The sequence below is a fragment of the Falco biarmicus genome, chromosome 9 (assembly GCF_023638135.1).
Source record: "Falco biarmicus isolate bFalBia1 chromosome 9, bFalBia1.pri, whole genome shotgun sequence".
NCBI lineage: Eukaryota > Metazoa > Chordata > Aves > Falconiformes > Falconidae > Falco > Falco biarmicus.
Window position 1 is genome coordinate 11662391 of NC_079296.1, and position 27279 is coordinate 11689669.

A 27279-nucleotide genomic window follows, 5' to 3' on the forward strand; every position below is an offset into this window, starting at 1 on the left:
AGTTCAGCCCAATCATTTCCTTATCTAACATCTGAGGCCCAGCATCGCTTGGGGGATTTTGTAGGCACAGAGGTCCTCATTAACTCTGATCTTCAATTACATTGATTATAAGACTGCCTCCATAATAGTGCTGCACAGATGAGAGGGGAGCCAAAAAAACTCTGCCATTGAGTGGTGTTTTTCAAAAGTTACCCAGGTAAAAGCCTCTAAAACGAGGGGAGAAGAAACCTTCACAGAGCAGTGGGCAAGGGGAACTGCCAGATAGCCCAGGAACCCAGAGCCACCCTTCCATGAAGTGCTAGGACTTGCAAATGTGGGCAAAATTTGCAATCATGTGAAGATAGAAATCTTTCTTAGCGATTACCCAAGGACAGCAAATCTACAGATCCAGGGCATATTTTCAAGAAACTTTAGGGCTTGTATCACTTAGTAAAAGACTTGGACATCATCTTTCTAAGCACTGCATAAGATTTTAGCTCAATGAAAGCCCAGGAGATTAAAATAGCAAGACAAAAAAAACATAGCAGCAACCACCCCGCATGAACCTGCTTGAACGCTAACTCCTAATTTCCTTCTGAAGAGAATCACTGATGCTTCAGCAATAAGGAGCCCTTCTAAACCTTATCCTCCACCACGTTATCCATGCAAAGGATAAAATAACTAAATCCTGAAGTCAAGCATCCTAGTGAGTAACCCCATTTTCAGGCATCCTGAAGTCTCAGCGTCATACCAATCTGGGCCCTAATTTCACATGATTTTGAGTCTTCTACACTTACACTGTTTATATACCATAAACGTATTCACAGACGCATCTCTACACTCAAAGCCAATGGAGGCTGCCAAACTACTGACTGTTCAAGCAAATGAAAATTAGACATCCGGGATCCAGCTGCTCTGGAGACACAGCAAGGCAGGAGCCTGCATCACCAAGGCAGCAGGATACATCTCAATCAGACACACGGCAGCAGTAAATTGCTGGGAAAACTCCACAGCACCAGTGGAAAGCATCGAAACGCTGAGCACAAAGTACCTTGGAGCCACGTAATTTTATTTCTAATTATCATTCTTTTCCATGAATATTTAAAGATAGCTTTAAATACCAATAATAACTATTGCTGGTTTATTTTACCAAACAGAAATGCATCAAGAACCCATTGGGAGTGTTTACCATTTACGCATACGTATCTATATAGTAACCTGTCCATCTTGCTTTCTTCCTTGTTTTTGTAGTTCCTAAAAAAGAGTGAGGCTTGGGAGGCACGTAAGCACATTCTGAGGCTCAGCTACAGGCAACTCCCTCTGCACCCAAAGACTGAAGAGTGAAACCACCAGCTCTTGATTAAATCCCTACTTAATGAACCCCACTTCTAGTTAAAATACAGCCAAGCTGAAAGTAACAGAAGCAAATCAGACATAAAATAGTCATGTAATTACTATTCATAATGACAAGAGTGAGTTGAGCTGGCAGAGCATCCTGGCCCAGGAGCTGCTACACGGAGGGGAGGACCTCATGGTCGGGGTGGGCGATGGAGCTCCCCACCAGCCCACCAGGCTGAGCTCCTCCAGGGGGAAGAAGCGCATTCATGACACTGCTGCCAGATTTTCATTTCCTTTGGAAAATCCAGCCTATTTGTTGTTGGGTGTGTAAAAAAGCCCACAATGACTACCTGTTTGTGGAAGTACCTCCTCAATCAACACCAAAATGTGACACCTGGCCAGGAGCCAATAACACCTCTTTCAGCAGAATTTTGGCATCCATGTTAAACCATGATTGGGAAGCTTGAAATCATTTGCAAATTGATAAAGCTTTGCCATATTCTGTATATAGAAAGACCTTCCCAAATACGAAGCAACTTAAAAAAGAAAAGTCCTGGTGTTTTCAAGATTAATTACTTATTGTGATTTCACTAAGTCTGAGTGAGAAATCATCCTCAATTTCAAAAGTGGTGTGGCAGAGGTGAAAACAACTGAATCTAAAATCCCTGAATTTGAGTTCAGTGTAAAATAGAGGCTGTCTACTTCAGTCTAAGAAACAAAAACCCCAACCAAATTAAAAAAAAATAAAGCCACCACCACCCCAAACCTGGGGAAACTAAAGGTTTTAGTTAATCCCCTCCTTCCTAGAAGGGAAGGGACAACTTCCAGCAAGGAAACATCTCACATCTTTGAAGCCGAGTGTGTTGCAGCTCAGCTGGGTAAGATTTCTAGATACATTCACAGACACTCTCATCACCCTCACTCCCATTGAAAATACAAACAAACATACATCCCAACCTTGATCCCTTTGTAGCTTGTCTGGGAAAAAAACAACAGGAAAAGGCATTTTACAAATATTTTGAAAGCTAAAATTCTGAAGATTTCAAAGCCTTTTCACACAGGTTTTCTCTTTATTTTCAAAGAATCCACACACAAGAAACAGTTTTCAAAAGTCACCAATGCACACTTATCAAAACCATCTTGAAAAGCTCAGAAAGGGCAGGTTGAGTATCAAATCCTTTTAGAAACTACCAAGAACAAATATTTTCTAAGCAAAAGCTGTTTCAAATGTCTTTAGCTTGCTGGGAACACCAGCCAGGCTTGTTTTCATCAAGGCGCAGCCTCTCAATGGAGGAAAATCAAGGAGGAGGGAAGGGGGGTGATGGGGAACCCCAGGGGCTCACACTGCCAGGGCAGCAGGGGGTTGACCCCACTCTGAACCACCCTCTGAAAGCCTGCCTTGAGGACCTCAGACCCCACCAAACGACCCCCACATCCAGCCTTAAGCACACCTGCAGTCACTGCCTGTGGACCCTGGGGAGCAGATCTCGGCAGACACTCAGAGAGGCCATCCACCCTGCTGTCCTCTGCTGCCAACCCCGTCCCTTCCCAGGTGTCCTCTTAGCCACAAGTTTTGAGCTTTCTGCTAAAAAGCTGGATGAAATCTCCCTTAAACAGAGACATTGAGGTCTCAGGGTAAAGCAATCATCAACCAAACACGGGAATACAGCAACAAAGCAGCACCTCTCCACCCACCACCACCTCCCAGAACCCCCCCCCCCCCCCAGCAGGACATGTCCCTCGAGCACTGGTGGCTTTATGGGCCAGTCTATGCTGGAGAGCAACACTGCAGTACCACGGAGAACATCAGTACATCGCTACACAACCGCCTCCCAGCTCCACGAGGTCCGGTAGCCCTTCGGGGGACTGATTTGTTTGGGGTTTTGTATGCATGTGTTTCCCCCACCTGCCCTTTCCTTCTCCAACCCTGATCAAAGGCAGCTCAGTTAAGGCAGCATCAAAAGTTCATGTCTCTTATGCTGGGGTCTCCTTCCAAGTTCAGCGAAACTGCTTAAGCTTTGACAAAAGAGGCTAGAAGTTTTGACATTTCAAAAATCATTTTCCAAAACACATAAGGATAAAACAGCTCTGAAGAGATATCTAACAAGGGAAAAGAACAAAGCGCCCAAAAGGCAGCCAAAAGGGTTTGCCTTTTCCTTTCTCTTTTTTTCCAAGGGGAAAGATCAAAAAATATATTTTTTTTAAGAATGTCTGTTTCTTCCTCTCTCCGCTCTTTTTGTCTTCTTTGGTCCATTCACTGTTTCTTGGCCAACGAAATTCCTTTTCATCTAAAATTAGTATTTTTGTTGGAAAGCTACAGGAGGTCACGCTACAGGTTGCTATTAATGTATCCATTGCTATGTTAACATACAATTATAATCCTGTTACAGATATTTTTTTAAACACTAGAGGAAGGATTATCCCTCTTGCTCCATTCTATAGGTACAAAGAACATCCCTATTTGATTTCTTTAGAGGACTGGAGTTTTTTCCTTGTTAAACTTCAAAGAACATTTCCCAAAGAGGCAACTCCTCCCCTATCAGTGTTTTCCACTGATCGGCTCTCACTCTCCTGTCCTGGTCCCAGGGAAAGAAAACAACTGCTTCTTAAGTTCTTCAGAAAGTGCAGAAGAAGCAGACAGATGTTGGATGTCCAGGACACACTGACCTAAGCAAGCAAACCAGGCTTGGTGCAGGATTGCACCCACAGACGAAGGTGGTGTTCAGCTTTACCACCCCTCTCCCGCTCAACACAAAACTAGTAATTTTGGAAAACCTGAAAATCTTCAAACTTTTAATTCTGTATTATAATTTGAATCCAAGGATAGGATCACACCAGGTTAAAATCCAATCTATCCATCTCATCTTGTTTTTCAAATGGTTTCTCTCCTGCACAAGATGAAATGCTTAAACAGAAAGCTACAAGAGCAAGTTTCTAGCTAAACAAAAGCCTGGAGACACACCTTTACTTTACGCTTCCATCAGCCCAAGTGCACACAGTTTACACCGTCCACAGGGCTTGGCTTAAGGATGTGTTGTCAGCACAGAAACTGCCTGCATGGCCGTGGGCTGCTCATGCCAGTGGTCCCCAACCCGCCGACCATCAAACCTGGAGACCCCAGCCCCTTAGGAACACTGTCAGTCCTGCCAGAGCTTTTTCTCTCTGGCAAAGCAGAAGCAAATTAGTGATGCAAATCTGTACGTAATTACAGCTAAGACTAGAAGCGTCTTTCCTGTGGGAGGAGCAGGGTTACAGTTTAAGTGTAAAAATGCACTTTCTTGATAATTCTGACAGACTCTTTCTTTGGGTTTTCTTGGCAGTCAGTCTTGATTTCGCCAGGGCTGAACTGACAAGCAACGCACGCATTTAACTTTATAGAGCAGGTGACGACCTGGCCAACGTTTCCCAAACCCAAGCCAGATGCCATCTCCCCGGCCCTGCCTTGTGGTCAAGCTCACACTGCAATGACATCTCCCATGGCGTTATTAGACAATATAATTGCGCAGGTGTTAGTAACAGCACATCTCTGTCCTATCTGGGCCAGCACTGGCTGAGACGGAGATTAGACTCCTTAATGCTCCGTATCTCCCAACTCCCACACTCAGCCTGGGGCTCTTTCTCAGTGATGCTCTTTAGATACTGGACAAGGGTTTGGGGAAATGCAGCCTACATCTAATCACATCACAAAGTATACGACAGGTAAAGTTATGCTAAGCTTTAAAAAACACAAAGTGTGGGTGAATGGAGATTTTTCAGCTAGCTGCAAGACCAAACATCCTCCCAGGGCAGCAGAAAACACAACCAAGAGGCAGCCAGTGCAAAGTTAATATGCCACGGGGCCGAGGCAAGCTAACACCCACTCGCCAAGAGATTGCAGATCAGCAATGCTACTTGGTGGGAGAAAGATAAAGTGAAGTAGCATGTTCCTAGCTGTGCAGCCTCCAAAAATCCTCACTGCATTGCTGCATCATTGCTGCTGCAGGTATCCCATTAATTCTTTTTGGAAGGCAAGCGTGGCCTAAGCCAGCTTCTCAGGAGGGACCCACCACCATGCTGCAAGCACACAGGGCCTCATCCTGCAGATGCAGGTCAGTGTTTGCATCTCTCCACCTATGGAAAGGAGCAGGGTTAGTTAGTCAAAGACATTGTGCCTTACTGCAGTCTTCCCTCACCATCCCTCTCAAATTAGAGGGTAAACGGTGTTGACAGAAGCTCAGCAGGTGCCGGGAGATGCCGCCTCCCCAGTGGTGGGCACATCCTGCCTCTCTCCGGGTGCAGGAACTCCCAGCTCTGAAGCAGCCCCTGCTGACACCATCCAAATACCAATACCAACTGCCCTGGCTTTACTCCAATGAATTCTGCAAAGGAGAAAGGAAGAGGCATTTGCCTTCCCTTGCGAGCCGAGCTGTCCCGGCAGCCAGGCGCGCTGGCAGCAGGCGCATGGCCAGGGGAGCCAGGCTGGCACCGGGAAGAGCTGAGCGCAGGATCACAAGCCTGTCAAAGGCACGATATAAACATGAAGTACTTCAGCCTCCAGAATATTATTAGTTCTTCATGCAAAGAGCATTCGCGCCGTAAAACCGTCTCGGAATCCCTTTGATCCACGCTGATACAGTTTATAAATTGATGTTAATATTTAGAGTTCATGTCTGGTAGCGCTGCAGCCATTTGCTCACACTTTCTTGCCAACCAAACAGGCACAGGAACAGGAGCGAGCTCTAATGCAGACACAGAGGTGACCTGGTGATTAAGAGCTGATAGAATTAAATGCAATTTGTAAAGCTGCCCCAAAACATGGCCACCTTACAAGAAACACGCAGGGTCCAGAGCAGCCAGATGTAGCCTTGAGTCTGCAACAGGAGAGTATTGCTTCTGCCGAAGCCCCGAGCCAGGTTTCTGTACAGCATACCAGGCACCTCTGTGGCAGAATGGCTCCGGGGGGCAGAAAACAGCAAAGGAAAAAACTTGTTTTAAGCCAACGAATTCCCTCTGCTGATTTCAGAGGGGGCTGGGACCAGCTGGAGAACATGGGGGACCCCAGTGGCAGCATCCCTCTGAAAGCTCAGAGAGATACTTTTGAGATCAGATCCCTTCCTCCGTCCTTTTGCTATATACCTGGGGTGCTGCACATGTAAATAAAAGAGCAGCTCCAGATTCTCCTTGCTGTGAAATGGGATGGGGAGGCAGCTGGGCTCCCACCTCCTGCTGCTCATTTCTCTGTGGCTGCACGTGCACATGTGCTGAGCACGTGCGCAGACAAGCACCTGAGGACACAAGCTAACGCCTGGTCACCTCTGAGGGCTGCAGAAGATTGAGCAGGAGATGTCAAAAGCAAACAATTTAAAGCAACATATTTAATTAAATTCAAAATGAGAAGTTGTTGCAAGTCCAACAATTGCAGTCTGCAGAGCTCCAGCAGTCTCTGGGGGAAATTAACACAAGCTGCTAATAGGAACATCCAATTCCACCAGCGTCTTGGAGGAAACAGTGGTGGTGGTAAGGTAGGAAATAATCTTGAGATGAAACAATTAACGATCAGCTGTGTGATAATCACAGAATGTCATCATTCAGACAGGCAGACACAGATGCATGAAGCTTAAAGGAAAAAAAAAAAGCCACAAAGAAGCTTCCTCCATCTCTGCCATCTTGTCAGACCCTCAACCCCACAGCATGGCCTCCAGTGGCAATTCCACTTCCCATCGCTCTCCTGGCTTTGTACGGGGTGCGAAAGGGTTTGCTTTCCTCCCACCATTGCTTGCAGGGCAGTGTTCATCCTGGGGGAACTGATCCGTGTTTGCAGGAGGGCTGAAGCCCAAGAGGCAGCTCGGAGCAGAGCCCACCGCGAGGACCATGCCTGCGCGCACGGTGCCTCTGCTCACTGACCTCCATAAACCACCCAGTCTGCAGTTCAGCAAGGTGCCAGGCAGAGGGTTTACCACATCTCCTCTGGGATGTGCCTCAGAAGAGGTGGGAAGGAGGTAGTGAATGCCCTGAGATGTCTTTGAAGTGACAGAAACCTGCTTTATGCCCTTTGCTTTATTTCCACTTATAAACCAAAGCCCTACAAGCCCCTAGCTAAATGTAGCTCATGCTTCCTTCTGTACGCACCGGAGGCTCTCACCTACCTCTCCTACTGAAGTACCCAGATACAAACATCCACCCACACCGTATATAACCTCTTTGCAGGCTGTAAAAATGGGAAGCTTTAATTGATACTATATTTCAAACTGTTGTGCAGCAAGGACATGCTCCAGGCTGAGTCCTCTAGGGTATCTTTCTCCAGCCCTGCCTTCCGTGCAAGCCGCTCCCATTGCTGTACCTCTACTTTTTGAATGATTACTTACACGAAAGAAAAAAACCCCAACCCTACTGTTGAATGCATAGAGCTGAGTGGCTCACATATTCATAACAGGTTTTATTACTCAGATAGAGGGACTCTCCTTCCTTTCTTCCCCCTTTGACACTGCTAAAGGGTCCTCTAAATAATGCTTTGCATTTCCATATAGTCATAAAAGCCACTACTATTCTTTCTATAAATCTGAGCCATCTCTGAAATCAGTGATGCCTTCTGCTCAGCAGAGGCAGAGGCTACCCCAAAACATGACACCCTGGAGCAGCAGAAGGGAGAGGACGCTACAACCAGCACACCCTGAGAGAAGGTTTAGAGGCACCGACCTGTCCCACTGAGGCACGAGACCCCAGCCCTCCCTGCCAGCTCCTGCCAGGCTTGCCTGGGTCTGGCTGCCCTGGGAAAGGAAGGCATAGCAGCTGTGCAAACCAGCCAGTAATTGCTCAGAGGGGAGAGGAGCAGGGCAGGTGAACCACATCAAATGAACAAAAGAAAGAAAACGAACCGAGAGAGAGAAATAAGGGCAATAGAGACAGGCTGGTTATTAATACTGCTGCTTGGAACGTATCCTCTCAGCCTTTGCTGCCAGTTGGCTTCTGGTCCCAGTCCTTCCCCTCCCCTTTCCCATCCAGTGACTTCAGTGGGCTTGGGAGCTTCTTTCTCTAACGCTGTTGCTGGAGGCATTTGGTAGGGCTTTTCCCCCTCCTCCTTTTCCCAGCTTGGCTTTGGCTCCTGGCGCGCTGGAGCTTGCTGGCATCTATTTAAAGTTTCCTTCAAAGATGAGTTTTCATCTGCTAGGAGAGGGATTTCTTTCAGCCTCTGCTTTTGTTTGGCTTTTCCTGCAGAGGTGTTGGGAGCTGCTCCGCTTTAAGATTTTCCTTGGCTACTGGCATCTATTGAAATACCACATTTCAAAAAGGAACGAGAGGGTACCCTTCTTTCACATGGGAGTATCTCCCATGAATGCACCATCCTTGCCTTCTCACAGAGCCTGCCTTATCACTGTGCAAAATACAAAAAAGAACAGCTTCAGGAACCAGACTATTTAAGTGCACGGCAGCATTTACGAGATGTGGTGCATGCCATCAGGTGCCATGTGCGAGGCTGGTTTCAGACTGATCACAGCTCCCAGCCTCGGCCAGGCCAAAGACATCAGCTCTGCCATCGCCTGGCTCACAGGGGGATGCCCACACCAACCCTCCTTTGCACCTAGGCAGAAAAAGATCTAAACCCACCCAGGAGATGGCCAGGGAAAAGAAGTCCCCTGTTTTCCATCAGTGTAAAACTCTGGGTGCCAAGCTGCTGCAAGCACAGCGAGCCACGTTCTTCCTGGGTATCATTAAAATTTCCCAACACAGCTCAGTTCCGCGATGTCTTTAAATTTTTTATAATATTTTGCTGTCAGTTGGGTGCCACCCTGGGATTTGTTGTTATTCAAAAAGAAGGGACAACTTTAAGAGCTTTTCTCTTCCCAGGCAAGGGACTCCGCCATCACATAAAATGATGAGATTTCAGTAAAAGTGATGGCCACTGCAAAACGTCTTGGCTGCTTCTATGTGAAGAATTTGACTGTTTCTCATAAAAAATATTAAAAAAGTTTTCACAGTTTGTAATTATATTTTACAGTTTCATTACAAAGCTCATTTTAATTCTTTTCCAAACCGTTTTCACCAGTCCTCTTGCCACTTTCTCTTCGGAAAAGTCATTAAGTCAGGACTGGAGATCATCCCATTTCCCCCAGTTTCAAGGATATTAATCTGTTTTATTGGTATTTCATTGTCATTTCCATTCGAGTGTTCTCCATATTTGCATAATTTGCATCGCCACCCCCTTCCCAGTGACAAGCACAGGCTCAACTTTTCACTTTCTTTCTACAGAGCCACATTGCATTTTGTTTTATTTCCTTTTTCAAGGAAACGCTGTCTTCCTGGGCCAGAAGCAGGATGCCGAGGTCCTGTCTCCATCACTGCCTTCCTGGCTGACCTTCAGCAAGTACCAAAACCCACTGTGATCTCCCGGTCCAAGTGAGGAACTGGCCAGTGTCCATCTCGAAGGGACACAAGTTAACACTGCGGCAGCCTCATTTCCCAAGTGCAAAACCAGTTTCTGTTCTCCAGCTATTCAGAATAATGATCTGTGAAGACTTCAGGATATTTATGTGCAGCCTGAGTAATCCTTAAAGCCTTTTAGAAACAGGTCAAGGCATAGACAAGTCCCTTGCTTCAAGTTATGCTGTTTTCATGTCTCCCCTCTACTGATGTCCCGTCCCTCCAATCTGAGATCACAAAGTAGACGCTCACCTCCTCTTCCCTTAAGGGATGAAGCTTTGATGGCTGGGATTGCCCACGTACCTGGAGACTGGGCTGTGATTTCCAGTCAGCAGATCAGAGCAGATGCAGCCTCACCCACCAGCAATGGAGGCATCAGCTTACTGCACACAACAACCGTCTCGTAAGCACCATCGGGTGCAGACATAGAAGTGGGGTTAAGGAGGCAGCGAGGGTCAGTGGTGGGGCTGGGGAGAGCACGAGTTCCATCAGTGTTGCAGTGCAGGTAATGTCCTACAAATGCATGTCACAGCCCAGGAGAAACCACTCCTAGCAGGGCTTAATCTCACTTCAAACACACTGGTGAGTCCCTCCCCGCCACAGGGTGATAGTCTAAGCCCCCCTCCACCACCTCCTACTGCTGCCACGCCACCACACCTCTTTAACCATCTACGTCTCCCCAAAATATTAATCTCCCCCAAGAGCTGCCCTCCATCCCAGCCCCCAAAGTGGGAGGCTGTACAGGAGCTCACCATGCTGGGACACCCCAGCAGGTGGTGATGCACTGGCTCCATGCAGCATGTTTCTGGCAGAGAAAAAGTGCCTCCTCCGCATGCCCCAAGCAGCAAGATGAGTGCAGGAGCTGAGGAATTGGAACCGACTGAATAATGGGTCCCGTCTGCTGGAAGAAAATGAAATTTGCCCTCATGTTACTGAAAACTTGCACTTGACGCTCACTGCACATTATAAAGAAAAGGTCAGTGAAACACAACAAATGCAAGGAGCCCAGTTGGAGAAAACAATAAATAGTGACAGCAGCCCTTGTCTAATTTTTCAAAGCATCTCTGCCTTTGCTCAAACCCTAGCAATTTCACTCTGCACTGCTGCAAGGGGCTGGGATGAGCAGCTTTGCTGCTGCAGGACAGGAGGACATTTGTCTGTGCAGGCTCCCAGGGCTCATCAACGAGTTTAGAGGAAAACAGGAATATCCATCAGACACAAGGAGCAGTAGTAGTAGCAATAATAATAATAACAGTAATAAAGGACACAATTGAGATTTTGGCCTTGAGCTTGCAGATGTGCTTTGCTCCTCTGGGAAGGGGTATCCCTGCAGCTGAATGCAGCCAGGGCAATTCTCAAAAAGAGGAACCCCATGTCCCAAACACACCCAGGTGGGGCAGTGGGGTCCAAGGCCCCAGAGGATCTTACCATCCGCGATGAAGTGCTCAGGTACATGAAGCGTCACCTTGACAGTCAGCGGGCAGGAGAGCTGGGAGCCGCACACCACAGCCAGGACGCAGGAGCTGACTGCAATGAGGGTCAGCGCCGTCTTGTTGACAGGGCTCTTCATCGAACCTGGAAGGCAGAGAGAGGGGTGGGTGGCCACAAGACAAAGCTGTACCAGAGGCTTGCTTGGCCTTCCCCTTCCCTGTGTGGATGCAGGAGAGCCCCAGCCTTGGGGAAGGGCAGGCACTGAAAACAAAAACTCAGCTTGGTAGCACTGGAAGAGCTCCTGAGGTCTGCAAACCCCATCATTCCCATCACACTTTGTTTGGCTGGGTTTTCAACAGTCCTCCTGTTCCACTCATTCAGTTACATCCATCTTGGGGACTATATTTTCCCAGAGGAGGAAGAAAACCTGCTCAGAGCCCTGTACAGGCCCTCACCCTAGGAAGCCCTCCTCCTGCCAGGCTCCCCCAGTGAAGGCACCACCACTTCTTGCCAGCCTTGGTTTATTTGGCAAATCCTGTCAAGTTACAAAGAATACTTAAGCCAAATCTGAGGGCTGCCTGGACTGTGGCATTGTTTGCTTTCACTTAATGCCAAGAGAAATCTACACCTGTAGATGTTATATAGCACCAATGAGCGCTAATCATTTGCACAAATATATATCAATATTCAGTCATCACAAGGGGGCTACACTAAACAACAAAGCGACCTACAGAGCCAGCCACTTCTGACAGGCAGGAGATACTGCAAAACAAGTTTTATTCTGTCAGGCAAAGAAATCTCCCACAAAGCAGCTCTATATTTTCTGACACACAAAAGCCAGCTGCCGAAGCAGGTACCCAGCCCACCCGGTCCCCAGCAGGCACATGTGGGTCACTCTCAAAGTCCCATCCCTCAGCGTGATGGCCACATGCCTGGTGCCATGGCTAAGGGATGCCAGCACCATGAAATAAGCCCATGAGGCTGGGGAGAAACCCATCACCCCACAGCTCCACTCAGACCTGCACGATTGGCCAGGCTTGGCTAGTGGCTTCTATTTTATTTGGGCTTTTTTTGAAGCATTAGTCAAAAGTCAACGAGCCAACGAGAAGCTTGAGCATCTGCATGTCTAGAGAGGCTGTCAGCAGGTACAAACCCACGGGGTAACCTCATGGAGCAGTATAATATTAAGATGACTGAATCACTGTCAACTGCAGTTGGGTGGGAGAGAGCAACCCCTGAACTGCAAGGAAGGGGGTGAAGCTGGGCGATACAGGCTCATCAGAAAAGACCTGGCTGCCCCAAGAGATTCAGATGCCCTTGTTGGACACAGGACAGGAGCATCCACATGTTGAAATAAGACATCCTCCATTGATGTCCGCTGCCCAAGAAGGGAGCAGCCCTGGACCCTGCACCCTGGAGGCAGCACTGCTCGCTCCCTGCCCAGCCTCTCTGGACCTGGGGCTGCCCCACCTTTGCTCCGACTGCACCGCATCCCTTACGGCCACCTAGTCCGACACCTCGCAGCAGTGCTCTGCTGTGCTCAAGGCTAATGACAGACAGCTTGCAGAGCAGCCAGGTCCCTTCTCCAGTGCTTGTCATCCTGAATAAAAACCACCTGGGGAGTATGGCAATGCCAAGGAGAGGGCACAGCCCAGCAATTAACCCCAGGCACCGTGCACTTTATTACAGTGCAGCTGAGATGAGCAAGTTCCTGGCAAACCTGACCGTGTCCCTGCTCAGGATTCAGGTGAGGACACTTACTTATTTTTGGAAGCCAATCCAGCCTCCCCCCTGTTGCTCCCCTGGCCCCTGCCATTTCATCAGCAAAGCGAGATTTAAAAAGCATCAGTCTGAAAATTGAACGGGAAATACATCCAGCAGGTTAGCACTTGCACACCCTGTAATTTGACCGAAGCTGCTGTTAGAAATGCTGGTGCGAGGGCAGGGATCCCACGCTTGGCCCAACCTGTGTTTTCCAGGCAGGGCAGCATGCCCCACCGAAGCATCCCCTACTGCAGGATGGAGCCTGCACAGCGGATGCTCCAACCAGCATCTGCAGGACAGGAGAAGTGGTTGATGCGCTGGAAAACACACCCATCACTACAACCGCCAGGAGTATGCAGATAGATTATTTATGAAGCATCTTTTACTTTCCTTATGCATGCATCATCTAAACAGCCTTCCTACCCCTTTTTCACAGCTTTATTGCCTATCTCGTGTGCCCTTCACCTTGCAATCCCGATTTTTTCTTCCCAATCTGTATTCATATCATCTGCATAAGTTAGCACCTCCTCGGGAGGCAAACTCAGCCTCTCACTGGGCATACTGTGCCTGCACAAACCCTGCGTTGCCTTGAAGTTACTACACGAACACAAAAAGGAAAAAGAGGGGCGGGGGAAAAAAAGGGAAAAAAGCCTCCATTAGGATAAGTGGACGTGGCCAAATATACAATAGACCACAGAACACTGGATTTTACCATTATAAATCACCTTTCAATCCAGGGTCTTAAAGTGCTTTGCAAACATTAAATCGCAAATCCCTTACAAGTTAGACAAGTATTATCCCCTTTTCACAAAGAGCCTGAATCACAGGTACGATGGCAGCTTTCACCATCCTGCTGTGGATGCGAAGCTGCAGGAATTAGAATCTGGGAGCTCCCACCCCCATCAGTCCATGTGGCTGCTTCTTTCCCCATGACTGAGAGGGGCACAGGAGCTTGAAAGAGCAAAAAGCCCATTACAGCTCAATGAGCTTGAGCTTGGCTGTCCAAGGAAAGGGACAATGTGCTACAAGTCTCCTTTAACTACCTTCCCTGCTCCCCTGCCTCCTGCACCCCGCTTGTTTCCACCATGGCGCTAATTATTGACCTCTAGAACCGCCTGACATTGGCTTTGACCAACTGAACCAAAACAACAGGTCTTCTGCTTGAGCAGAAATTGGATTTCCAGCTCAGCTTTTTATTGCTCATGGGCAGTTTGTTGCCAAGTATGAAGGGAGGCTGCTGGAAAAGCAGATCCTTCCCTTGTTCTTTAAATAAAGGGACACAGCTCCTGTTTTCCATCCCATTGCCTGCTCTTCAGACCACTGATGCTCCAGCAGAAGCACTTCTGTGCTGCATTTAAACGCCCATCTGGAGATAAACAGCTTCATGCCAGGCCTCTAAAACCAGAAGCAAATGTGTTCTTAGCAAGCCACTGCTAACAAAACCAACCCCAGCGGGTTCACCAGAGCTTCATGCTCCTGTTCAAGAGGTGAGACAAAAATGATCCATCCCACCCTTGGCCCAGGGAGGGGATCCAAACCCAGCTCACTAACACCGGCAGCACCACATAAACCACAACACTGCAAACGAGCTCTGTGTGGCTGAGGCTCACTCTTTCCCTCCACGTCATCTCCAGACTTTCAGGGAGGTGTTTACAGTGCAGATTTGCAAACTCAGGTCCAGCAAACAAAGCTGGTATCAACCTGCTTTATGAAGAGGAGGAAGCTTGAGAGGGATTTCAAGACCTCCCTGGATGGCTGATGGGACTCAGAAGCCCCGAGAGCCTCAGTAACCAGCACAAGTCTTTGCTTGGATCTTGTGGGGTCCAAAAAACCCAAGAGGCAGATGGGAAGCAGGCATGGCCAAGACCAAACTCACTCCCCAGATTCCTCTGCCCTAATAAATCTTTTATATATTGAAATGACTTCTCTATACCTTTAAACCAATTTCTGTTGTGTTTTGGATGGTTGCAACAGAGTGAGTGGGTGCCCAAGCGCTCAGCCAGTCTGTTCTGGGGGGAAAGTGATGGTCCGGGGGCGGGGGGGGGGGGGGGGGGGGGGGCGGCAGACCCAGGGAGCCTGTGCCTGAGCAGCGGGCAGAGCAGTGAGCAGAGCAGCAGCAAGGACACACAATGGGGATGAAGAATAAGAAGAAATTACTTTCTTTCTGACTGGGGAGAAGTAACTTCTTCCCCCAGCCTGTGAGAGCAAAGGAGAGAAGTAGAAAGGAAAGGCAAACTGCTCCATTTTAGCGCAGATGCTTCCTGCTAATGATCCAATTAACAGCAGCTTAATTTAACTGGAAGACAAGAGAAGCAGCCAGGACTGTGGTCAGAGGGGTTCCTGCCACTACCACCTTTCCCACCCAAGATTATTTTTTTTTTTCTCTCCTTTAACACCCGTGCCAACTAGCCCAGCTCCAGCCTCCTGGAGAAGACAGCGGTCCCCTCCGCAGACAGCTCAGAAACCACTTGCAAAGCGCCACATTCCCCTGAAGAATTTGCACCTGCTGCAAGATGAAGATAAATTCAAAACCACTGGTGTAAACACTCTGCAAACAGCCCCTCCAAATGCACCGTGTCTCCTTTGAAATATCATTTCCTTGTGCAGTTAATTACTCCCTGCTTTGTATACTTTCCTTTGCTCACCTAAAGGACAAGGGGGGAAGGGGGGAGGGGACGACAGCAACAAAACTCTGAGCTCGTTTCTTTTTAATATTGGCATTACTGCCTAAATTTGGGGGGGGGGGGGGGGGAGGTATGTTCAGAACACATACGGATTTACGAGCAACACAAATATCCCATGCTCTTGGTAATATGATGTTTCTAAATCAGGCTCATAAATACATGCTTGGGAGATTAGTCTATAAAAAAAATAAACTTTAATTACCCCATCTTTATCAGCACACAGCCCATGGTGTTAGCCATATGTGGGTGTTAAACGGCAAGTGCTTTGCAATCTTCCCCACCCCCCCGGAGATAATAGCATAATACAGAATGTTTCGCGGCTACTCGGATATTAAAATGTATTTCTATCACCCGAGGAAGACGGGGCTGGGGAAACTGGGCGGGAGAACAGCAAGTGCCTGAACTGCTTAGCAACGTGTGGCGCAGCTGCCAGCGCCCGGCCGCCGTGCCGTGCTGCATGCAGAAGCACCCGGCGTGGGGTGAGCAGCACCCACAGCACCCCCGCGGAGCAGCGAGCCCGCTGCAGCCTGCCTCGCATCCCCAGCATCCCTGCGCCGCTCCCCATGCATGCCAATGTTGCTGGCTTGTTAGAGGATTTGGGCGCTCCTAATGATCCTCCCTGATGTTCCAGCAGAGGCTCATTAATACAGTACGACAGCGTTTCCAGGACACCCTCACACACAGAAACATCTCAAGGTGTTTTACAAGTGGGAGATCATGTTGACTCAAATCAAATGCCAATTAAGATGAGCAGTGGTGTTGCAGGCAGCTTTGGCCACGGAGCACCCCTGTGACAAGGAGCAGCACTGCCCATCTCCCCTCCCCTCCCAGCACCAGCCCCACCCCCACCCCCCACATGAGGATGGGCCCTCTTTCTCCAGCACGCCTGACACATGGGATGGGATAGGACGGGATAGGATATCCTCCTTCCATCCAGACACAGCTCTTGTGCACCATGGTCCCCGCAAAGCCTTCATGGACCACCCTGCCCCAGAGCCACTTCCCTCAGAAGGGGATGGATGTTGATGCAATGACCCCCCACAAGCAGCATCTGAGCAGCTGGGTGAGAGCCTGAGCAGGCGCTTCATTATGTGTCCTCTCTACAATGCCTGGTCTCAGCCCCTCCTCGAGCAGGCACCTTCTCCATCGCTGCCTTGAAGAAATCCCAAGTGAAGGTGCTCACATCTACAGTCAGGATCTGGACCAGGGCTTGGGCACGGGGCTGTCTCAGCCTCATCCCCAGAGTCAACAGGATGGGGATCAGCCCCGAAGCAGCAGCTTTGCTCCCCCCATGCTGGGGGAGACCCCAGGGAAGCTCCTCTCACCTCCAAGAAGGCAGAGAGGGTGCACACGAGAAGGGACGGGTGGGGAGGGGAAGCGAAGAGGAAAGACGGCTGCATTGTGCAGCAGAAGAGTGAGATCAGACACTTCTGGATTTATAGAGGATTTGATCTTGCTAAGCACATGCTGAATAAGATTAATACTGATTAATTTTTTTATGAACATTTATGTTTTAATGTTCACATATGGATTACCCATTTATGAATTACCCACTAGCAATTAGCCGAGGTGTCCCCAGGTATGGCAGGGGGGGCTACAGAAGAGGCAGCCCTGAGGCATGGGTCAGGGAGAGGAGTATGCTGGGCGGGGGGCACAGCCACTGCAGAAGGTTGGGGTCAGGCTGCCGGACCTGATGGCGAGGTGAAGGGCTCTGCGGCTGAGCTCTGGCATGCATCACAGCCTGCAGCACTCGCCCCGGCGAGCTCTCACACTCCTCCAGCAGCCTGAGCCTCAGCTCTTTATGTGCTCCTGGAGTCTTAATGCCTCATGTACTGAATAAATGTATTTACTTCCTATTTATACAGTTGCCAGTGGTGCTCCCCATTTGCTCTAAAACACTGTGTCTGCAGCTTGCAGGGAGACAACACCAGCAAATTTCAATCAGGATTGAGGAGGAAGAGTAAGGGGGGAAGTGGAGGGAAAGGAAAAGCCCTGAAGGCTGGGCAAGGAAGGGGCAGCAGAGGGAAGGGGGGAAACAGAGATGGCCAAGGTGGCACAGGTTGAGATGTTGGTCATTGCTGACCCACCAGCTCCATCACCTCCAGGGTCACCACCTCCAGCCCTGGCCACCACGGGCAGAGTCTCCTGCCCGCACGTCTCAGACCTCCCCCAGCACAGCAAAGGGGGAAGGAAGCATTTGTGCAAACCCAATTTGTTCTCCCGGCACTGTTAGATTTTTTGCATTTCTCTGGGCATGGACAATTAAAATCAATGAAGTCAGTTTTGCTTTCATGTTCTTGGTGCTGAATCGGTTGAGATAAAATCACATTAAAGAAACAGTTACATATTTAAAGGCAGAGATTGCCTGCACTGGAATTTTCTTTCACACAAATCAATGGAAATACTTCTCCTGGAATTAAGGTGTGATCTTTTTTTTGTTTTAAACTCCAAATGAGTCCCAATTTTACAATATACAAACACAAAGGCAAATCTGAGTGGAAGGCTTCAATTTAAGGAGGAGGTAAAGCAATTTTCAATACAGTGTAACGAAAACATTATTCCTACAGGAAAAAGAAGAGAAAAAGAAGTAATCATTATCTATGAAATAGCTCGTGTTGAGTCACAGCCCAGGGAGGACTGTGCTGGGTGAGCGAAGGGCTGGTCAGACAGCTGAATTGATTTCAGAGACTGGGAAAAAGCAGGGATGGAGGCCAGGCTGCCTGGGAGGGCTCAGGACCTGGCAGGAGATGCCTCAGTGCCTGGCAAGCCGCCCATCACTGCTGGACCTCCACCACGCTGCCCACCCAAGCTCTCCCATCGCAGACAGAGCCAGGCTGCTGCCTGGGATCTGGGCTGGGACCTACAAAGCCAGACGCTTTAAAAAAAAAAAAACAAACAAAAAACCACCACCAAAAAACAACCCAAACCCAACCAAAAGCACCGAAACATCTTTCATCTTTTCCCTCCCTCCATTATTTTTGGAATAGATGCAAACTAACCCAACAGGGTGAGACTAAAAATCTCTGCTCTGCAACAGTTCCCTGGGGCTGGGGCACATCCCCTCCGTGCCTCAGTTTCCCCTGATGCCAAGCACCGCACAAGGACGAGCTTCATCAGCACAGCGTGACATCCACCACTCTCTGCCTCCTCCCACTCCTCCTCCTGCTCCATCCAGGAGATAAATCCATCGTGTCAGGCGCGCCAAGCACCGGCACCAAAACTCGTCTTCATTTTCCAGCCAGCAGTAACCCTCGCCTTCCTCCTGCCTGCATCCAGCACCGTGTTTATGTTCCGCTTCCTGGGAAACAAGAGGCTCGTTACCATGCGGAGGGCGACAGCAGAGCGATTAGTGAAATTTGTTACCCACATGCTCTGAACAAAATTAAATTAAAAGTGCTGCTTTGCTGTCAAGATAAGGGCCAAGCCGGAGAGATAATTTTTCACTCTCAAACACTCAATTACTTGCTGAGGCTGTATCAGATACAATCAAAAAATAAATAAATAAATAGAAAGACCCACACTGCCTCCAGGAACAGATGTAAAAGCCGTTATCTCTAGCACAGTCCGACGAAGTTAAACAGCCTGTGGCTGCTGCGGCTCTAGGATGGCTTTAATTGCAGACCCCTCTGCTCTGGCTTTGCAACCACCTTCCCCAGCTTCCCTCTCCCCCAAAGCTCAGTACCCCTGACACAGGCAGGAGCGTGTGTGCAGCCTCACACCTACAGCCACGGGGGACTTACAGGACCAAAGATGCTGCTGGAACAACACCAACACAACTTTGCTGGACAGACAGCATCCAACAGGGATGGAGAGGGGCTCCGCGTGGGTTTTATGTGCTGATGCAGTGCCTGCTTGCTCTGTGAGCAAAATAAGCCATCAGGCAAAAGCACCACGTTTGTTGGCTCGCTGGAAAAACCAGCATCCATGACGGAGCTTTGGAGAGCTGAGAAGGGTTGGAAGTTAACAGCATCCCTCCTCTGCACCACTGCCCTGGGGCACTGCAGTGGTCTGGGCACGGGCTGCAGCCTGCGGGGTGGATGCACTCTGATGCTCTGGGAGGTAAAGAGGAGACTTTTAGCACATAGGTATCTCAGCCCCAGAGATCTGGGGAGTCTAGGTTGCATGGGACCCCAGCTGTCCCCTCTGGGATGCTCCACCCTGGCCTTGCAATGAGCAGCACAGCTCCACATGCCACAACCCAGCTGGGTGTGCGCCAGACACCAGCACTGGCCTGTCCGTGTGTCCCTGCAGCCAGTGGCTCTGTGTCCCCTTCCCAGAGAAGCCCACGCTGCAGGGGCTGGGGCACAGCCGGCTGTACCATGGACTAACCGACCACACAAGCAGGGGATGGGCAGCAGCTGAGCCAGCACAGGGCTGCCAGTGCCTGCAGGGAGGGAGAAGGATCCCCAAGCACATTCAGGCAGCACCGGGCATGGACAGACCTATTATTCCCTCTTACTACTGTAAGCAACCCAAATCAACATGTTTGCTTTATTGCCTTTTGTCTCCTGTTTGATTCCTGACAGCATCTCCCCCAATTTGAAAGCTGCCGGCACAGCGAGCTGAAGCTGGTGCAGACACGGCAGGGTGATTCCCTGAGGAGCACAGCAGGGACGGGGCGACATGCTGCCCACGGCATTCGCTCAGCCCCGGCAGGGCCAGGGGCACCAGCAGAGCACGGAGAACGGTACCCAAATTTCATTCTGCATTTCGTTTAGTTCCCCATGAAATAATAAGTGTCTGCTGCCTCCGGAGACAGGCGAGGATCAAAGCAAAGCTTCCTCATATGTAACAGACTCCGAATACCTAATATTCCCGTATAAAAGGCCTTGTTTTAAACACCAAATACAGAGGCAGATCAAAGCTCAGCTTCTCATTTCTCTAACAGCTCTCAGAAGACTTCACCAGCCAGCAAGGCACACACACACATGCACACACTTGCTGCTGACACCAATCCAAGGTACATAATTGGACTCTGCTAATTTGTCTAAACCATCACTGCATGCTATGGAAACAGCTGGGTGCCTTGTTCATGGAGACCTCGGCCAAGGATGATCCCAAAACCACACCCTCCCTTCTCTGAGGCGCTGGGGAGCTCTCCTGGGATGGCAGCAGGTTGCTGGGGTGGGAAGGTACCACCTGAAGAAAACTGATGCATGAAAACGGCACAGGATGTTTCCCCTCTCCTCTTTTAACACGCTGCAACAAAGGTGATGCCCAGAAGGATGAAACAATCCCAGAGCCGAGTGTGGAGGAGCCGGCTCGGGGTGGTCTGGGTGAGGCTGAAGCAGGTACCAGAGCCTGCCTGAAAAGCAGCCACCAGCTGAGGACATTCAACGGGAGATCCCAGCTGGGTCAGGGTGCCGGGGGCCCTCCAGCACATCTCAGCCACCATAGTACCAACAGCATCGCTTCGTGCTTGCACCCAGCGCTCCACTATGTATCCAGGTTTCCAGCAACTCTCTGTGCCTGACCTTTCTGCCTGAGCGGGGGGAGCAAGATCAGCCCCAGTCCCAGTGGCTCACCAGCAGCTGCGGGGACCCCTGGCAGGTCCCAGGGCTGCAGACAGCAGCCAGGCTGCAGGAGGGGCAAGAGGCTCTCCAGATCTCCAAGATGAGTGGGGTCGGGATGTTCAGCCCCTCACAGGGTCTCCGTACGACACCGGCACTTTTCCTGCCTCAGTTTCCCTTAACCCAGGAAGCTGCAACAGCATCTGCTCTGCAGACTGGATGTGATGCTTATTTACTCTTCGTTTAACCCTTAGAGACCTTCTCCTGGAAGAGGTTTTAAAAGAGCAGGAACGTTTCTGTGTTACAGAGCAGCTGTGCCAGGGCCCAAGAAAGCAGACGGAGGTGGGGGAGGCTTGTTCATGCCCCCCCTCCCCACCAGTGAGCCAGCGGGGCTCGTTAAACTCACAGAGACCTTGATGAGCCAGCACAGAGCGTGGGGGCCAGCAGGGAGCCTGGTACGGCCTTTGGAGTTACAATGCCCATTCTTTTATCCACACACACACACTCCTCCCCACTTTTCCCCCATTTGAGTAGCCATTGGGCAGGCACGGCATGCGACCTGGGGAGTGGGGGGCTGCAACTCAGACCCGGAGCTGAATATGTTTTGCTGGGCAGGAAGCAAACACCACACCAGAGCAAGGGGGATGGAGCAGGAGCGATGCACGATGCAAGCAAGGTTTGTCATGGGCTCTGCCTCCCTGGTTTGGGGTTTTTTTTTTGCTGCTAATATTTTCCTCTTGAACTCAGAGGGGGACCTGACTGAACACATCCCATGCTGCTCAGAAGAAGAGAGGAACAAAGTATCAAAGCTTGATATCACCCGTGATGGGCAGCTAGGGGTGTGGATTAGCATCCCTACAACACTGGCAGGTTACCTCTCACAGAGACCTCAGCGCTGGTGAAATGTGAGGTGACTGACAGCCCTGGAGACAAGAGACATCCATGTACCACAGCTGGCATGCGAAGAGGTTCCCGTGCTTCCCAGTTCTCCCAGGGGAGTGGGAAAAGGGGAGAGCCAGCCCCCACAGCAAGCAGAGCCCTGAACTGCACAAACCTGTAGCAAACAGCTTGCAAGAATATTCTAATTCCCGGAAAATCTTGAGGAAGGGCAAACCAGACATTGCTGGCCCCAGCTGAGGGTCCCTCCCACCTCCATGTGGCCTGACAGCCTTACTCAGGATGAGTAAAAAAATGTCCACTTGTAAAAGCAGGACATGAAGTCCAAATGGCAGCTCCCTTGGGAATGCACTCCAGCCCTGCCATCAGCACTGCCATCCAGAGCAGAAGTCACACTGATCCATCAGAAAGTAGGTGGTGGAGAGCTGGCCTGGGCACAGAGCTGTGGTGAAGAAAAGGGGTGCCTCACTGCAGACGGGTATGAACAGAGCACTTCTGGGCATGAGCCAGCTCCCCAGAGACACTGGTGACCAGTGCTGCTTCTCCCAGCACAAATCCCAGAGATGGGACTGAGCCCAACAACACCAGACAAGGAACCAAGACTCCACAGGAAAGTCTCCTCTGCATGATTTCTTATGTTCTCCCCGCCTCTAACTTCTCTGGAGACTTTCCAAAGACAGGAACACAAAGGGATCCCACAAACCTAGAAGCTGGGAAGATGCACGGCGCAATACACTGGGACCACAGAAGGTGATGCCTCAGCCATCCCTGCCTCTGTACCCAGACTGATCATTCACTTATCCGTGTATTCCAGAACTGAAAACCAGGCATGACGAGGTCTGCTGCTCCTGAGCTACCAGAGCAAGCTCTCACTCACTCAGTATTTACCTATGGGAATGTCCCTCTAATATACCTTGCCAAGGGACTACGAAACCTGCAGTCTTCCTTCTACAGAAGATAAACAAAGCCCATGACCACTTAAACCAGCTGGCTCCAACAAAGCTCAAAGTCAAACCAAAGCTACATGCCACCTAAGTGGAAACTTCCCATCGCATCAGCTGGGATCAACGCCTTGACAGTATCAGTAATTAGACTCAATCCTGCAGAACCTAATCTGAGGAGAGAAACTTGGAGGAATCTCTCTCCTCGGACCTGATATCTATCTCATGGCTCCTGCAATGACACACAACCATGGCGAAATTGATACAAGAACATCACTGTAAGAATTAACTGTATCTGACGATGCATCCTTCTCTATTAGAGTTACGATCTCGTCCAATTATGGATCTTTGCCGAACTTGTAATTATGAGTTTAGCACTGTGACTTCCCACTAAGCTATTGCTTTCCTTCCACAAGGGAGAGAAGAGTCAATCAAAGGATAATGGAAAATTCCTTTCAAGGACGCAGCGATGGCAAAACTTAGCTAGACAGGAGGGGAAATACAATGGGGACTTTATGCAAGACAATCCCCTTGGTTAGCCACCACCGAACATGAACAAACCGGGTTCTCGCAGCATCACTCAAACACAGAAACTCAAACATAGATCTAACAGCCAGCTCCGCACAACCGTGCGAGGCAGCTCTTCCTCCCGAATCCCCTTCAAACCCAGTCATCAAAGCTGCACAGGTGAACAACAGCTTATTCAAAGGAAAAAAAAAGGAATCCTTCCCATTTATCTATTCCTTTATATTTGCCCTACAAGGAAGCTTAAACAAACAACCCAAAGCCAGCTTATATGTCAATAAGAATATCTTTGTACCCAGCATCCAGCACAAGCGTGCTTCGAGAGACTGACAGAGCACTTGACCTCTCAGGGAATGGCGTCAAGGCAGCAGGAACGCAAAGATTTATCTGCTTTTCATCAAAACAGTTTTCTACACCTAGCGCATGCCTCCCCCTTCCCTGGAGGTAACTGAGAAAACCCAGACTTCAGTGATTTTTCTGAAGTACCCAAGGACCTTCACACCCAGCCCAGTATTTCAGAATAACTCATTGAAAAAACTACTGCAGCACTTAGGAAATTTTCCTCCTGCACCAGCAACTTTTCGGGACCATTTCTTTTGTCCCTGTTTGCAACACAACCAATTTCTTCCTTCTCTTGCACACCATTTTCCCCTTAACACAGCTATGTTCGTACTACTACAAGTAACTTTAACTCATGAATTCTATCCCTGCTTTTTCATCAAAAGCTCATTTTAAACTCAGTGAGAATTTCTCATGGTTCTAAAACACATGGAAAAGGAAACAAAAAATTGAATGCCCTGCTCTTTGGCAGGAATAAATGCAATACACCCCTTTGCATATGTGTGTTTATTCCCATGTGCAATCATCAGGCTGATCAGAGGTGTTGAGGTAATTTCACATTCAAATAAACACATTGCAAGCATTTATTGGAATGCCTAATCATTGAAACAAATGGGGCCGCGTTTGCTGCGGTGGGCGCAGGCATCTATCTGGCATGCTGCACTCTGCTGATGCCTGGCTTAATACGGAAAACAAATGGAAGGAGCAGACCCACTGTGGAATTTTTAAATTGCTTCCCAATATAGCTATTTCCTGACAGTGATTTTTCAAATGCAGCAGCAGCAAGGCTCGCCCTTGTCCTCCGTCAAAGCACTTGGTCCGAGGGTCCCAAACAAAAGCCATCCAGAGTGATGTGGCCGGAGGAGATGTGGACGCTAATTTCAAACTGCGAATGATATTTCAGTTTCTCAGTTCTTCTAAGTCACAAAAAAAGCCTGAAGGGACTCCGGTCTACAAATCCCTGCCCCAGACCTCATTTTGAATTTGTTCCTTTTAATTGCCTTTGTGCCAAGAGGAAGGCTGGGAAATTTCTGTCTGATGGGTGCTTTGTATGGGAAATAAAGGGCAGAAAACAGGAGTTTGGAGCAAGGAATTGCCAAGGTGACATCCCTACACAGGCACCAGGACGGTGGTGGACACAGTCACCACCCACCAGTGCAACTTTAGGGAAATGCCAGGGCATGTGTAATGTAACTGATACTAAAAAAGATCAAAGAAACCCAGAACCTCAGCAACAGCACCAGGAAACGCTATTTCTAGCTCCAGCATGGTGCTGCATCACACACACAGCACATCTTGGGATGTCCTTACCAATACAGTCTGGCCTTATCTAGATTATACAGTATCAGACAGCACCACCCATGGAAAGGTGCTCAACCAGTTCTTTCCTTTTAGACCCCAGTGCCTATGTCATTTTGTACCTTTACTTCGTCTCCGGCTCCGATACTGCTCAGTGTAGAAGGTTAGCTGGGTTTCATCGTCCGCCTCTGAGCCAGAGTTTCCTTTGGCACGTCCAAACCCGATGCCACCTGCAAGCAACAGAGAGGAAAAAATCAGCCCTGTCAGCTGGGATACATGGCAGTGAGGAGGAGCTGGAAGCTCCTTGGCAGAGCTGCCGGGTTTGGCCGGCACCCACAGCTCCTGGCCCAGGTACTCTGTTTGGGGTCATCCGAAGCAACCAAGGACTTTGGCCACACATGATTTCACTGGTTCCTTATTGCCCTAGTCAAGAATCAAGACCCCATAGTGCCAATTGCAATGTGAATGTAAGCTGCTTTCTATCCCCAGGAATGTATTTTACAAATGTATTGCAATGTACACTTACAGAAAAAAATCTCTGAGTGTAGAAGCTGCTTTCCTCAAGGACAGCTACATGGTGAAGTACAGCAAATTTTAGGGTTTGCTCCGAAGCAAGCCCAGCAGAGACAATCAGTGCAGGGGGAACACAGCACCTGGGACCCTGCTGCATGGCAAAGCTCCGACTTCTCTCCCTCAGCACCCACTTTGGCCCATCTGCTCCCCCAGCTCACCGTGATGGGCAGCAGCACGCGTCCCTGCAGCGGCTGGTACGGCAGCCATGGCAAGGAGCAGGGCTGGCCCGGTTTATCCGGCATCTCCCTCCCCGAGCTGGGGATGGGGTGGGATGCCAGCAGAGCCTGGCTCGCTTCAGCTGCTGCACCCGCCAAGGACTGACGGACGCTTAAAAGCAACCCAGCCTAACTGGCAGAAGCCCTTCAGTCCATGAAGAGTTTAAAGCAAAGAGGCCTATGGGGGCCAACAGTGGCCCTTTAATCTGCCATTAAAATATTTTACTGTTTTTAAAAAATCCTTTATTCTAGGCAGAAGCACAATTTCCTCACTTCTTGGCAGGAGAACAGAAAACGAGTGGTGCCTTCTGCCCTCTGAAATCCTTAATCACCACAACGAGAGGTGGCTGGCAGGAGCCAGAGGGACGCCAGGAGTTCGGCACGTGGCTTCTGCCCCATCCATGCCCCGACCTGGCTGTACAGTGCCCTCGGGGGGGCTCAATGGGGGGCAGGCAGAGGCTGCAGCAGCTCCTTTGCTTGTGACAGCAGCAGGAGGGGTCAGTGCTTGCACACAGCAGCATTTAGTGCTTGGACATGGGGTGTGGGGGTTTTACAGCCTCGCACCCCAAACCATAACCCGTTGTCAGTCCCTCTTCAGCCCCCCACACCACAGCAAACATCCGATGTTGTGATATACCCACACCCAGGGACTGGGTGGTAAAACCAATAAGGCTTATTCACATCAGTGAGGAAAAACTTAATTAACCTGGGCTTCTAATGCTGGCCCTCGGGCAACCAGCCAGGGCTGCGGCTCTGCTGCACATCCCCTTCCATCACCGAAGAGGGGCTACCCTGGGCTCTTCTGCTGCCGGCAGTGCCCAGGTCCAGGCGCCAGACACCAGCTATGGGGGGAGTTCCCCCAAGGGCTCAGCAGAGCCATCTCCCCTGCCCCGGTGAGGGACCTAGCCGCTGCCCGCGCAGGCAGAACATACCACATCCTTCTGCCACCTTCCCATAAGCTAGACCTGGTCCCTTCTGTGAGGCAGATGGCCAGGGGTGGACAGAGGAGGGATCTGGTGCTCTCTCCACTCTTGCACCCCACCGAGGTGACCAGGCAGCCAGAGCAGGCAGCTGGTTCAGGCAGCAGCCACTCCACCAGTCACAGTCCCAGCCCCCTCCGGCCGCTCTGCGTTTGTTTGCCGGCTGCGTCTCCGTGATGGATGGCGCTGACATGTTAAATTACTCAGGCTGGATGTCTTCGGAGAGCTGGTGACAGCGATATTGCATTTTCTGATTACCCAGCACTGCGCAGGATGTATAAATACAGGAGTCGGGAGACCCGGCGCAGGTCCCCAGCCCGCAGCGGAAACGTCTCCTCTGACCCAACATGCAGTGGCAGAGGTCAGCCTGGAAACACGCGTCTGGGGCAGGGAACTGGCTGCAAGGG

At 49.8% G+C, this 27279-nt stretch overlaps 1 protein-coding gene across 1 annotated transcript in view; it reads right to left on the reverse strand.

Moving 5' to 3' along the window:
• The window catches only part of ASTN2 (astrotactin 2), a 354268-nt gene that overhangs the window by 209890 nt on the left and 117099 nt on the right, over nucleotides 1–27279 (reverse strand). Inside the window, exons 5-6 of the mRNA XM_056352114.1 lie at nucleotides 25227–25334; nucleotides 11143–11289 (exon numbers count right to left, since the gene is read on the reverse strand). Coding sequence (XP_056208089.1) covers nucleotides 11143–11289; nucleotides 25227–25334 — 255 coding nt within the window. The remainder of the gene's footprint in view (nucleotides 1–11142; nucleotides 11290–25226; nucleotides 25335–27279) is intronic.